The sequence below is a fragment of the Ostrea edulis genome, chromosome 6 (genome assembly GCF_947568905.1).
Source record: "Ostrea edulis chromosome 6, xbOstEdul1.1, whole genome shotgun sequence".
In the NCBI taxonomy this organism is placed as follows: Eukaryota; Metazoa; Mollusca; class Bivalvia; order Ostreida; family Ostreidae; genus Ostrea; species Ostrea edulis.
In genome coordinates, this window is record NC_079169.1 from 4108180 (window position 1) to 4123511 (window position 15332).

At 35.4% G+C, this 15332-nt stretch overlaps 1 protein-coding gene across 4 annotated transcripts in view; it reads right to left on the bottom strand.

Moving 5' to 3' along the window:
• LOC130047084 (uncharacterized) overlaps nt 1–15332 on the bottom strand; it is a 117153-nt gene that overhangs the window by 37146 nt on the left and 64675 nt on the right. For all 4 annotated transcript variants that reach the window (XR_008796134.1, XR_008796133.1, XM_056141316.1 and 1 more), the window contains exons 27-40: nt 12626–12793; nt 12412–12499; nt 12014–12163; nt 11596–11787; nt 11248–11345; nt 9042–9211; nt 8727–8851; nt 6146–6244; nt 5411–5555; nt 3992–4090; nt 1806–1928; nt 933–1410; nt 758–845; nt 458–607 (exon numbers count right to left, since the gene is read on the bottom strand). Coding sequence is in view for 2 of the 4 variants with exons in the window: in XM_056141316.1 (XP_055997291.1) it covers nt 458–607; nt 758–845; nt 933–1410; nt 1806–1928; nt 3992–4090; nt 5411–5555; nt 6146–6244; nt 8727–8851; nt 9042–9211; nt 11248–11345; nt 11596–11787; nt 12014–12163; nt 12412–12499; nt 12626–12793 (2173 nt within the window). In the remaining 2 variants the exon portion in view is untranslated. The remainder of the gene's footprint in view (nt 1–457; nt 608–757; nt 846–932; nt 1411–1805; nt 1929–3991; nt 4091–5410; nt 5556–6145; nt 6245–8726; nt 8852–9041; nt 9212–11247; nt 11346–11595; nt 11788–12013; nt 12164–12411; nt 12500–12625; nt 12794–15332) is intronic.

The following is a 15332-nucleotide window of genomic DNA, read 5'->3' on the forward strand; positions in this document are numbered from 1 at the left end:
TACCATGTTACAGTAGGTAAATGTTGTCACAACGACAAAAAAAAACTCACTGCCATGACTGAATGCTTCATGTGTAGGTCAAAATTTGTAAAGCGGTTTTAAACTGTCCCAACTTTATATCGTATAAAATGAGGACTCCGAAACAATGTTTTCATTTATTATAATTTGATTAAGTAAATCACATTTGATGAATAATTCTGAGGAAAATATGAATTTTATATGACGCAGACCAATATTGCCGTAACAACAAAATGAAAACAGAGCACACAAACATTTTGTGACATCATTAGCTGGGCTATACGGCGACTTTGTTTATACAATATAAAGAATGTTAATATTAAAATCAAATGAACCAATCAAATTGTGTGTTACAGGTAAAATCAAATTATTGTGACATACCTTCTGGAACATCCACTCCATTTCTGCACTAGTGGAATACAAATTATGGGATAGTTACCTAGACCTAGCTCCTGGATCCCCTGATTGCTCAGTTTTACAAACTCGGCGTACTTTTCTTTCATTTTTTTTCCACTAACATCCCTCCATCCTTCCCAAATTGTTTGTAGTTCCGTGTAATTCCGCGAAGATGACATTATTCTATACATATCTAAAAATAACTTTCATTTACAGTCACTAGACAGATAAAAAAAGCAGACATCAAGATTCTCTCCCAAATTTTAACTTTTGTAGATCTTGTTCCATAATTTCTGTACCTCAAAATTCTCATTATATAACTAAACACTCTAACAGTCGGTACCTGGCTCTAAAGATAGACAAGGTGAGTTCTCCAGGCAAAGTTCTGCTTTCCCATATATTCCCTCTATTTCAGACTGAAGTGTGTTTAACTGGAATTACAAAAAAGAAACATTCTAACCTTTAGTCCGGCACTCATGATTTGTAAACTTAATACCTTAAACAGTACCAGTACCCACTTTTTCAAGCACTGTTTGATTCCGAAGGGCGCTAGTTCCTATATCAGAAATCAGAAACAGCTGTCTTCCACTATCTGTTAATGTTGACACGTTGTAACTGTGCAGAAGTTTTGATGCATTTTTCGCAGCCTCTTTTTCGAACTGAGCCAACTCCAATCTAGATGCGACCAGCTTCTTTTCATTTTCGTCTGTGATGTTGGTCGCGTATGTCCACTCCATTTCCCCCTCTTCGTAAAAAGTAGCTTCTGCAGCCCTGTTGTATTCCTCCAACCACTGCTTGGCTACCTTATCACCAGCTGATAGATATTTCGGACAATCTTCTTGCCAACCACCTGTATCATCCTGATTTTGAATTTTAAGCCAATCAGTGAGTGGTTTAAAGTAGTCCATCAGGGCACCTGCACTCATTTTTCTTTGTCCTGTTAGGTGTTGCATTGCATCTTGCCATGGAACAGAAGACCCCAATTTTAACATGTCTCTGCAAAACATTAACAACATGTTCGCTTTGATATAATGAATGTTACTTACACTTTTCCAAAAAACATTGAACGTGTTTATCCAACATACAGCTGTTTCATAGAATCATTTTGTTTCAATAGTGTTTCAATAGCTTTAATAGTGTTTTTAAAATGCTCTAAAACACGTTTATAATGAACAAGCCGATAACAAATTCCCACCTGTTGCGAAATGACTTATTCCCCTAAGAGAGGGAGATAATAAATCACTTATTGAATATAACAAAATTTGATTAAAACAAACTGTTTTGGGGGTCATGGAGGCTTGCTATAACCGTGTTATACTGTAATGTTTTAAAACAAAATATTGTTTTTGTTAAAAAAAAATTTCACATTCGCAAATATCCAAATAGATTACCCTAGTTTTTTTCCCGCCGTCTTGGACTGGTAGATGTCACACTGGTGAAGGGGACCAGTCTGTCCCGCTGCTTCACAGAGTGCCTTATGAAACTGGAACTGTATGACGTAGCTTACAAAATATCTGCAACATTAACATATGCTATGGGAATAGTTTAAATTGATATGTGTAAGGACCTACAAACCAGAGTGCTGCAACGAATATACACATCGCCTGTCAAGGCCTCCGGATCTCCCACCATTAAGCATCACACAAACAATAAAGTGTATGATCAAGAAATACATTGCTATATATTAAAATAGTATACCCCTCATAATTACAAAATACAAAGGTGTGTCAGATGGACTGTAAATGACCAATCTCACAGTTACCAAATACAAAGGTGTGGCAGATGGACTGTAAATGACCAATAAAACAAAATACAAAGCTGTGGCAGATGGACTGTAAATGACCAATCTCACAGTTACCAAATACAAAGGTGTGGCAGATGGACTGTAAATGACTAATAAAACAAAATACAAAGGTGTGTCAGATGGACTGTAAATGACCAATAAAACAAATTACAAAGGTGTGTCAGATGGACTGTAAATGACCAATAAAACAAATTACAAAGGTGTGTCAGATGGACTGTAAATGACCAATCTCACAGTTACCAAATACAAAGGTGTGTCAGATGGACTGTAAATGACCAATAAAACAAATCACAAAGGTGTGTCAGATGGACTGTAAATGACCAATCTCACAGTTACCAAATACAAAGATGTGGCAGATGGACTGTAAATGACCAATAGAACTACTCCTATGAATATTTTGCTTTTCTTCACAGGCGACACAAAATGTGCATTAACATTAATAAAATAAACCAAACATATTCAGAAGGTAATTTCTAATCTGAAAAATATTGATGTTTCTTTTTCGATATTTTCATGATTGCAAATTAACTGCTCATTTTGAAGACGTCTACCTTTTATATATTATAAATATTTTTTCGAGTCCATTATTTCATGTACATAATAAATCAATGAAAAACTAATCAGTGTGATTCCTAATTATTGTAACATGGTGTCACTGAAAAAAGAAACCAACATGTTAATTAACACAAAAGTGACAAATAATCAGCATTTCTGATTCAATGCTGAAGTAGAATTGTCTGTTCAGAGCAATGTAGAGTGAGATTCGTATAATTATGAAAATGCAGAGAATTAAATGCACAAGCAGTGCTGATATATAAACAAAAATATTAAAACTTTGACAATGGACACACATAGTATTGTAAAATACTAATACTATAATTATAAGTACAATTTAATGACACTGACTACTAACTTTTTCAAAAAAGATGAATTATGTTTTTTGAAAATAAAATTAAAGTTATTTAATGTTTGGAATATAATTTATTACCATGATTGCTCAATGAAGTCAGAAACAGTGGGAGGAATTTGTGTAGAGTTATATAGGGATGGGGTTATATATTTCAACTTTTAAAATCATAGAAAATTTACAAGTCAGTTCGGAACTTTTAAAAGGAATTTCATATTTGTAAATATCCAAACTAAACTAAACTAAAAAATACATATCAACCCATATGCATCCATCTTTTTCTTTGTATCTAGTGTACTTAAGATAAAAGTATTTTCTAAATTGTACCAAATTGTTGGATGTCTGCTTAAATAACACGTTTCCTTCTCGTAACACAAATAGATCTAAAACTCATAAAAGTGCACACATTGACAGGTCAGACTCCTGCTGTAATTGGACGATAGTGGCAAAATATGTACACAGTCAAATCTTATTTTTTCTAAGAAGCTGTTGGAAATAAAAAATATAGGCATGTACCTTTAAATCCGACAGGAAGTCATTGGAATACTTGGGAATCAGTATCATTAGCGTGGATTTGATGGTCAGCATATACGCCCTCGAATTTACAGTCACAATGAATTTACCGCTCCGAGGAGTTAATAACCAGTGATTGTAATTTAAAGTTAACAAAAAACCAATTTCAACAAATTGATTTCCTTATGAAATACAGATAGAAATTAGACATGTACTAATGGGGACGAATATTGAGATATATTTGTAATTCTATTGACAGATTCTGACATGATCCAGATTTTCATAAATTGATTTTTTTTAAAATCATAAAATATATAGCATCTTTTGAACTAATTACAGTGCATGATATTTACCGAATATATGGCGTGTTATCTGGAATGTGGTATTTTGCCCCAGGATCAAAGTCCTCCTCCGTTCTCTCGACTGGGGGGGATATTCCTTGATACTTACATCTTACAAAAAACAAAAATACAGAAATTGTTTGAACAAATGGAAGCCATAGATAAAATTAAAGCTTAAAAACACAAAATTAATCATGCAAATGGTTTTAAATTATGCCTCATCTCATTAATATTACCAACTAACATCATTCCAAAGCCCATCAACTTTGAATTTTTCCTTCTGAATGCTTCCCTTCATCATTTTGAATGACATTAGTTTACAAAATCACATCTTCTCTATTCAACATCTCTATTTCATGTATTACTATTGTGGTAAACAAGTGGTCGGAGTGTTCGTTTTGTAACTAAGAGGTCCTGGAGATGATTCTCGATCCCAGAACTGTTAAACATATTACATTAAACATAGGAAGCCACTGTTCTCAATCTTGGCTCTGTGTCAAACCCATGACATTAAACATAGGAAGCGACTGTTCTCAATCTCGGCTCTGTGTCAAACCCAAGACAGTTAACATAGGACGCCACTATTCTCAATCTCAGCTCTGTGTCAAACCCACGACAGTTAACATAGGAAGCGACTGTTCTCAATCTCGGCTCTGTGTCAAACCCACGACAGTTAACATAGGAAGCCACTGTTCTCAATCTCGGCTCTGTGTCAAACCCATGAAAGTTAATATAGGAAGCTAGTAACTGTTCTCAATCTCGGCTCTGCGTCAAACCCATGACAGTTAACATAGGAAGCAACTATTCTCAATATCGGCTCTGTGTCAAACCCATGACATTAAACATAGGAAGCGACTGTTCTCAATCTCGGCTCTGCGTTAAACCCACGACAGTTACATAGTGAGTAACTGCTCCTTTGCCAAGTGCATGGTATTAAAAGTGAAAATCACGGGTCTTTCAGATATGACCTACAAAATGGATGTCTTGTATCATGGTTGGCATTATCATAATAAAGAACCCTTACTTCTATGGCCTTGAATTTGTTGTACTGCACCTAGAGCTAGTGATATCTCCATACGAGTACAAAATTATCATATATGATGTAGAATGTCAGAGAAACAAAGAGTGGGTTGGAAATCGCCATTCCTGCTGTTCCATTCTCAGAGTCAAGAATGACGAGAACATGTGTACACAAACGTGTTCTTGTTGTTCGGCCACACTACATACAGTGTGAAAAGCTTCAATACTTTATGAATCTTATTCTCTCTTTTTGCTGTTGCTTTATTGACATTGTATTCAAGGCAATCCAGAACTGTAAAAACTTTTATATTGACTTTCTGGATCGAGTCAGAAGGAAAAATAAGCTAATTCAAAACATGTTCAAAATGTGCTCAGTATACAGTGCATGCTTTCTGCCAGCTTAATATATACCTCAACTCCCACCACTTCTGGTTGTATTTGTCAGGAGTTGTCTCCCCACTAAACACACTCCACCTCCACTGGTCAATCAGGTAGCCGAAGGGGAGGAAGGCGATCTTGTCCAACGCCATTGACATCAGGAAATTTATTTCAGTTTCTATAAATCATGTAATCCATATTAACCAACATTATTTTACTAAAATGCAGAAAATGATGCATCACAGATTATTTATTTTTAGGTTACAATTGCGTTCATTAAATCTCAACAGTTATGAAATCTACGATACAGATCACAATGCTGTCAGTAGCAAAACACTGCAGCTGTCAGCAGAAATATACTGCTGACAGCAGGAACAAACAGCAACTAAAAGCAATGCATTGCTATCAAAAGCAACATACAACTGTCAATACGCTGCTTTCAGTAGCAACACATTGCTGTCAGAAAAAATACTACAGTATACTGTTGTCTGAAGCAACACACTGCTGTCAGAAGCAACACGCTGCTGTCTGCAGCAACACACTGCTTCTGCAGCAACACACTGTTGTCTGCAGCAACACACTGCTTCTGCAGCAACACACTGTTGTCTGCAGCAACACACTACTGTCAGAAGCAACACACTGCTGTCTGCAGCAACACACTGCTGTCAGAATCACTACATAATTTTATTGCTAATTGTGTGATATATCCTTTCGCTATCTGATTGTGTTTTTGCATATACAAACCTATCTTGAACATGTACACATTACCGTTGTCACTTTCCAGTTTATCAAGAAGACCAATTCTGTGAAGATGCTTTGGGGTTGATACGGATAAAGCCATCGTGTCACCAATCGCCTCATGGAAACCTGTCATTAAATACATCATATATATACACAATTATAAAATTCATTCTCTGCTAAACATGCCTCTCTGCAAAATTCCATTGATGGCAAGTTATCAATATATTTCTATATGAGTCAACATTGTTTTAATACAATCCCACAAATGTCTAACTGTTTTACAGTCCTTGTTCTATTTAACCATTCTTTGTTTAAATACTTTTTTCAATACTATGCAAGGTGAAAATAACGAACAGTGATCAATCTCATAACTCCTACAAGCAATACAAAATAGATAGTTGGGCAAACACGGACTCCCGGACACACCAGAGGCGGGACCAGGTGCCCAGGAGGAGTAACTGGCATATATATATATATATATATATATATATATATATATATATATATATATTGGGATAAATCTCCGATATAATCTTCTAGAGTGCTCGACGTGGCCTCACGGAGCTACATAAATTGACGATCAGATGGAGTTCAATCACATAACATTTATTTCTCTACAGGCTGTTTCGTGAGGGGATGGTTTCCCCTCACTCGTCGGGAGAAAAATGACATCTAACGAAAAACATCCGCGTGGCTGAGAATATGTTACACAGAAACATACTGGATAGTTGCTAAGCATGATTACACACAGGATTGAGTAAATAGAAATTTATGGGAATGACGGCAAGTGCTGACAAGTTCTGAACGCTTATTCAATGAAGATTTTTCGGGATGACATATTATAAAGAATTTCTCTAGAATACAGAGGTTGCACTTTTTTGAAATGTTTGAGTATGATGTTGTTTTTCCTAAAATTTCCCACTTGATTTTGTAGTCAATATTTTTGTCTTTCAATGTCCATATGAATTTGCTGAGCTCGGTGGTATTCTTTTTCGTGGAATTACGGAATGAATGAGTGTGGTTGGCGTATCTTAATTTGAACTCGGTGTCTGCTAGTCCCACGTAGCTCTCTTCTTGTCCATTATCGGCTCTGACTCTAGCTAAATACACAATTCCGTGGGCGCGACATTCACCGTTGAGCGGGCATTGGTCTTTGTTTCGGCAATTACACCTGTTACATGTATCTCCGGTCTGGCGCACTTGTTTAATTGAAGCGTTATGCGAGTCAATTACATTTTGCATGGATGGCATACAACTGTATGATATTTTAATAGTGTTTCTGTTGATAATCGGGCGTAGAACATGGCCTATCGGGAAACACTCATCTATAATTTTGAGAAACTGTTTACCCAAGTTTGTTTTTACGTTACTATCATATGGGGGGTTAAACCATGTGATGTTACGGGAACTAAACAGAACAGCAGAAGAAATCGTTCCCGTAACATCACATGGTTTAACCCCCCATATGATAGTAACGTAAAAACAAACTTGGGTAAACAGTTTCTCAAAATTATAGATGAGTGTTTCCCGATAGGCCATGTTCTACGCCCGATTATCAACAGAAACACTATTAAAATATCATACAGTTGTATGCCATCCATGCAAAATGTAATTGACTCGCATAACGCTTCAATTAAACAAGTGCGCCAGACCGGAGATACATGTAACAGGTGTAATTGCCGAAACAAAGACCAATGCCCGCTCAACGGTGAATGTCGCGCCCACGGAATTGTGTATTTAGCTAGAGTCAGAGCCGATAATGGACAAGAAGAGAGCTACGTGGGACTAGCAGACACCGAGTTCAAATTAAGATACGCCAACCACACTCATTCATTCCGTAATTCCACGAAAAAGAATACCACCGAGCTCAGCAAATTCATATGGACATTGAAAGACAAAAATATTGACTACAAAATCAAGTGGGAAATTTTAGGAAAAACAACATCATACTCAAACATTTCAAAAAAGTGCAACCTCTGTATTCTAGAGAAATTCTTTATAATATGTCATCCCGAAAAATCTTCATTGAATAAGCGTTCAGAACTTGTCAGCACTTGCCGTCATTCCCATAAATTTCTATTTACTCAATCCTGTGTGTAATCATGCTTAGCAACTATCCAGTATGTTTCTGTGTAACATATTCTCAGCCACGCGGATGTTTTTCGTTAGATGTCATTTTTCTCCCGACGAGTGAGGGGAAACCATCCCCTCACGAAACAGCCTGTAGAGAAATAAATGTTATGTGATTGAACTCCATCTGATCGTCAATTTATATATATATATATATATATTTGTGTGTGTGTGTGTGTGTGTTATAGAAATCGTGCATGCAACACTAGATTCACGTCTGACAGCTAAATACAATGCATACATGTATATGTAATATGTGGATTTGATAAGGCTAACCATCTACAATATATTGCACCAATACCTCTTCATTCATATTAAGAACTTGGAATTCGTACACTTAAGGAGCAGAACTAAAGAGCTGACTAAGCTAGACCACATTTGATGTATATAATCTTTTCACAATTTTATTTCTTTTACTGCAGAAGAAATTTTTTCTTATCGATTGACAAAAAGTGAAAAATATACATTAAAAACACACCAGGATTTGCACCATCTCTGAATTGGACAGGCTGGTCTTTGTATTGCAAGAAATACTGGATGTGGCCCATTTCATGGTGAATAGTTATCAAATTCTCCATAGTAACAGTTGTACACATCTTAATTCTAAAAATCAAAACAAAAAAGAAACATCAGTATATCATTAAAATGTTGTCATTTGTGTTGAGAATACTGGATATGAACATTCAACAAGAATATCCACTGATAAAAGCCGCAGTAGATTTTATTGTTAATATTCATCTCATTATCCATGATATCATGAAAAAATTAGAATGATAAAACACTTAAACAATACCTAAAATCCTTTTGATTATAAAAGTCCCATGCCGATGCGTGACAAACAACCTCCCGTCCGTCTGGTTTGACTATCATTGATTTCTCCCAGAAGGCTCCAGGCATCGCCGTCAACCCCAAAGATGTGAAGAACTCTTCGGAAACGTGGAACATGTGTGATGCGTTATAGCGCTGATAAGATAAACATAATTATCACCTGGTGTAATGTGAAATGTGATTGTGCAGAACATCCCTTAAAAAACAAACAAAAACTGAAATATTGTGATAATTAATAACATATATATAATTATTACATGGTGTAACTAGAAAAGTGATATTTGTACAATGCAATCACATTTTTTTATCAAAACAATAATCCAATAATATACAGTAGTTATAATTAAAAGGACACAACACATGTTTCTAAACTTTTTCATTTTTTCAGCAATATGAATTCTTTTCATGCCTAAAACTACTTTAAAAGTATCTTTAATGAAATATTTTGCGTAGTTTTCGAGTTTGAATTTTAAAGCAATGAAATTCAAATCTTGTGATATGTATATTTACTTTCGCTATTTTACACGCCATTATGTGTGACGTCATATGCGCCCTCGGGTTTGAAAACATCTATTAGCCATTTCATGAGCAGATTAGATTTAATAGCTAGACAAAAAGACGTGGATAACTTTTTGTTGGAGCAAGAACTTTACCTTAAACAAAACCCACCCAGTCACTTTTACAAAAACCCCTTGGACAGACACCCAGATAATCTGTGAGAAAATGGATATATCGAAGCTACATATGTAAGCACTACATAATTCTGTTCTGGTCTTCAAATTCAATACACACTCGGACCAACTGACCTTCACCTTGTAACAACATACCCAGTATAATCAGTGTTCGAAATTGGTTTAAAACTCGGTATAGACCACAGGTCTGCCAAAACAAGATGACATAGACCTCATCGAATTGGCATAGACCACAACATTGCAAAAAAAAAACCCACAAATTTAAAACATTGTTATTTACTTTAATGTGCTTAGAAACCATGTTTTCTTTCCATTTCCATAACAATGTCCTCATTTCCTCAATACACTTATCAGAAGTCGACTTTTGAGATAACTATATTGCTTTAAACCCAGAAAATCGGTATGGACAATTTGGTCTATCTCAATTACAATTGGCATAGACTGGTGTCATTTGACATAGACTCGGTCTATCGGTCTATGGTTAATTTCGAACACCGGGTATAATTTCCACCAACTGGTAGATTTGCAAAAAAAATTTAAAGATACAAAATAATGTAACTTTTAATCATAAATAATAGAATATTGTATTTCCTAACTTTAAATTTAATTATGAAATTATTTCCTCATTGAACTCGTAACATCTTGTCAGTATAACGCCGTGCTTCCACTTCTTAACGACGTGCAGATCACAATTCATAAATAATAATAAAAGATTGCTTATCAAAATAAAATAATATGATTTCCACTATTTTTCTTGATTTTTGTGCGTTTTTCTTTCTGAAATGCACCCGTGACAGTAGCTTGGCCTAGGGCCTAGTTGTCAACAATGTCACATTATAATTTGTCTAATTCAAAAATAAATAATAATTGCACCATTTATTTTAGAAAAACAGCGCCAATTACAGATCGATATATAAAGGAATAATATCACCAAATAGTTTGTAGACGGCGACCCATATACATGTAAACATTTATATTTTGTCGCAATATTGCTGATTTCATACTTGCTTTCCTTGCTATATTTGGGTATTTATATTGCTATTTGTATGCACTGGTGGCGAAAACACATAAAACTCAAGAAATTTGTCAACATCGATCTAAATGTTGCCCATGGTGAATAAATTAGGCGCCTAAAAGCTGAGTATTTAATAATATCTCGCACTATTTTCACAATCAGTTGACCGAAGAAGGGCGCATGTGATGTCACCGTACCATGTGACTACCTAACTAATTAACTAGACTTTTTGAAATCGGGGCTTAGATTTAAGTCTGTATTGTGGTTAATTATTTCAAAGTTTTGGCGAACTTATAAGCATAAAGAAGACAAAATGCATGTAATTTTGTATTCTTTGAAAACGAGAGATGTGTCCTTTAAGAAAGATAATTATCACCTGTTTTTATACCTAGAAGGTGATTATACTATGAATCAAAAAGTACGTTATTAATCAAAAACTAAAGTACCATAATGCAGTTAGTTACCTGGGTAACCATTGCTGGAGTAACGTCTACGCTGGCTTTATTTTTGAATGGAATGATTAAGTCATAGATATTGTTCCAATGTTGCGCCCACATGTTTCCTTCAGGAAGAAATATAGTAGAAAGTGATGAATTTTAAACTATAGTGCAAACTGAAAACAAAACAAGCTAACACACAATATTAGTCCGACCGCCGTTCGCAACTCAGATCTCTGGCGCCACAGTGTGCTCTTCACAAATACAGAGAAAAATATATTCCGCAGAAAGGGTCACCATGAAATGGAAATTTTACTTCAATCTGCTAATTACTGATTAAAAGTTCAAAATATCCACATGACAATTTATTTTTACCCAGAATATGAGCCGGGATGTGTCCAGTCCGGGGGAATTTCTCGCCTCCGTATAACTGTCTTAGTTGTCTTCTGACGTAAGTATGTAATTCCTTATACAAAGGTTTCAACTCTCCCAACAACGTAACCAAATCCTCCTGAAAGGACGCACTCTCATACGACGATCGCCAATAATCACCCGTGTCTCTAAATCCTTAAATAAGAAATCAATCCCAAGGTTTAGATCTTTGATAGTTTTACGTTTTGTGAATATACCCCTTCAAAAGGGGGTGATATTCATTATCAGATTAAATAAGAATATAAAAACATCCAAATTTGCAAATTAGTCAACATTTTACATAATATTTCAAAATAAAAATTTCAAACTTGCTATACTTCTTGTATTTACATGTAACAATAAACTTGGTAAATTTAATTGCCTTGGTTTAGATCCTGTATCGCATGGTTACTGAGGCTTACGAATTCCACATATTTGCCCTTCATCCTCCTTCCACTGGCGTCTCTCCAGCCCTTCCAGACAAGTTCCAACTCGGAGTAATTTCTGGAGGTCGCCACTATGTGATATATGTCTGTAACAAACACAAAGGGAGAGGTTAGAAATGTCACCGTAGATGTCATTTTATGTGTATTCTGCAAACTTACAAGAATCATAAGTTAATGTTTCATTTCAATCACTCCCTTGTGTTCATGTAAATTAACACTTATACAATAACACAAAAAATTTCTAGATCTACAGTATGAAGTAAATCATGTATTTACAAAACTTATAATTTAGTATATGCAGCCAAACTTGAAAAATAAATTAAATTTTTTTTACCAGGCTCCAGAGGCAAACAGTTCCCCTTTCCCACACATACTTTGGCCTTGCCATAGATTCCTTCCATCTCTGATTGCAGAGTGTTTAACTAGAAAACAAACATATCACATTGCATTGTGTTTTACACAAATATGATGTATAAAATTTACAAGGAATGATCGAACTAAGTTTTGAATTCTTATAGGTGAACCATTCTTTAAAGCTGTGTGTGTACCTGTTTTAGTTTCGCTTCATCTTTTAGTGCATCTGTTCCGATAGTAGCTATTTTCTTCAGCCCCCTCCTCTCTTGAGAATTTAAACTGGAATTGTACTCCCTCAGCAATCGAGATGCATTCTGGGATGCTTCTTTCCCAAATTTAGCATACTTCAACCTTGCATCTACCTACAATCAGAACATATTAGTATTTTAGAAATTAATTTCGTTTACACCGATAAAAAACCATACAATCGTATTTTTAAACGTGGTAATTGTTTTTAAGAAAACATCTTTCATTCTCCAGTATACCACATCTTCTATTCCTTGATTAATCTGGAACTTCAATGCGATCAGAAATGTTTCTAATGTTTATCAGTCAGACATACATGTATGAAGACACCAAGGCTGGTTGTTCCATCCTTTCGTCTCACATACAGCAGTTACGTAAATGCAAAGGCAACGTCCTAAGCAATACTCTCAAGGAACCATTAGCTTAAACACATCAGCCTCTCATGGATTCAAATCTTGATCACAAAAATCACATACATGTAGGCACCCTATATGTTTGCTTGTAGGTTATATATCATGGAGATCAACCAATGACTACACCAGTACAGAGCGTGAGTTATGATAAGAAATTAGTTAAGGTGCCATTGAGCTCCATCCATAGTGATTGTGCGAATTTCTTTTTTATTCATGAGAAGAAATCTCATTTGTGGAGATCTACTGGATCCCTATAGAGCTGTATCAAATTATCATCAGTAGAATTCAACTGTACATCTAATAATGATGTTGACATACATTTCTGTAGAATTCAACTGTACATCTAATAACGATGTAATACATCTGTAGAATTCAACTGTGCATCTTATAATGATGTAATACATCAGTAGGATTCAACTGTACATCTAATAATGATGTACATGCATCTGTAGAATTCAACTGTACATCTAATAATGATGTACATACATCAGTAGAATTCAACTGTACATCTAATAATGATGTAATTACATCTGTATAATTCAACTGTATATCTAATAATGATGTAAATACATCAGTAGAATTCAACTGTATATCTAATAAGGATGTACATACATCTGTAGAATTCAACTGTACATCTAATAATGATGTAAATACATCAGTAGAATTCAACTGTATATCTAATAATGATGTACATACATCAGTAGAATTCAACTGTACATCTAATAATTATGTAATACATCTTATAATTAATATAAAAATGTAGGAACAGAAATTATTTGAGGAAAGGTCGATCATACACAACAGTCACTTCAGAATTTCATGCAAATACAATATTCCATACAATCTTTTAAAAACAAAGCATGTGTAAACAAGAGATGTTTGTAAAACACATATGCCCCCCATGGTGCAAAATTGAAAAGGGTTATACACACACACATCATTTAATTGAGAGTAGTATCATCAATTCAAAATATTGAGCAGACAATATCTTCCTATGTCAAGAGTGGATTGACCATGTGACCCAAAAATCAATAGGAGTAATCAACTCCTGAAGATGTACCAGTGTACAAAGTTTGATGTCTGTCAAGCGAAGGGTTCTCAAGATATTGAACGGACAGTATATTCCTGTCTAGTGTGACCCTTGACCTTTGACCATGTGACCTCAAAATCAATAGTGGTCGTCTTCTCCTGAAGACGTATCAGTGTACCAAGTTTGATGTCTGTCAAGAAAAGGGTTCTCAAGATACTGAGCAGACAGTATATTCCCATGTCAAGTTTGACCCTTGACCTTTGACCATGTGACCTCAAAATCAATAGGGGTCAACTTCTCTTGAAGATGTACCAGTGTATCAAGTTTGATGTCTGTCAAGCAAAGGGTTCTTGAGATATTTGACGGACAGTGTATTCCTATGTCCAGTTTGACCCTTGACCTTTGACCATGTGACCTCAAAATCAATGGGGGTCATCTTCTTCTGAAGATGTACTGGCGTACCAAGTTTGATGTCTGTCAAGCAAAGGGTTCTCTAGACATTGAATGGTCAGTATATTCCTATGCCCAGTTTGACCCTTCACCTTTGACCATATGACCTCAAAATCAATAGGGGTCATCTACTCCTTAGGATGTACCAGTGTGCCAAGTTTGATGTCTTTCAAGCAAAGGGTTCTCAAGATATTGAGCGGACATTATATTCCTATGTCCAGAGTAGATTGACCCTTGACCTTTTGACCTGAAAAACAATAAGGATCCTCTTCTACTCATAACTAACCCACATATGAAATATCATTATCATCAAGTGAATGGTTCTCAAGATATTGAGCGGACAACACATGGTCTACAGACCGAACGGCCGACGGACTGACCGACCGACAGGTGCAAAACAATATGCCCCCTCTTTTTCAAAGGGGGGCATAAATATGACATTGCTTTCTACTCCTAGGCATTGATCCCACCTCTAGTATATCAAGGGGTCCATGTTTGTCCAACTCTCTATTTTGTATTGCTTATATGAGTGATGAGATTGATCACTGTTCATTATCTTCACTTTTATAGGAGTTATGAGATTGATTACTGTTCGTTATCTTCACCTTTATAGGAGTTATGAGATTGATTACTGTTCATTATCTTCACCTTTATAGGAGTGATGAGATTGATCACTGTTCGTTATCTTCACCTTTATAGGAGTTATGAGATTGATTACTGTTCGTTATCTTCATCTTTATAGGAGTTATGAGATTGATCACT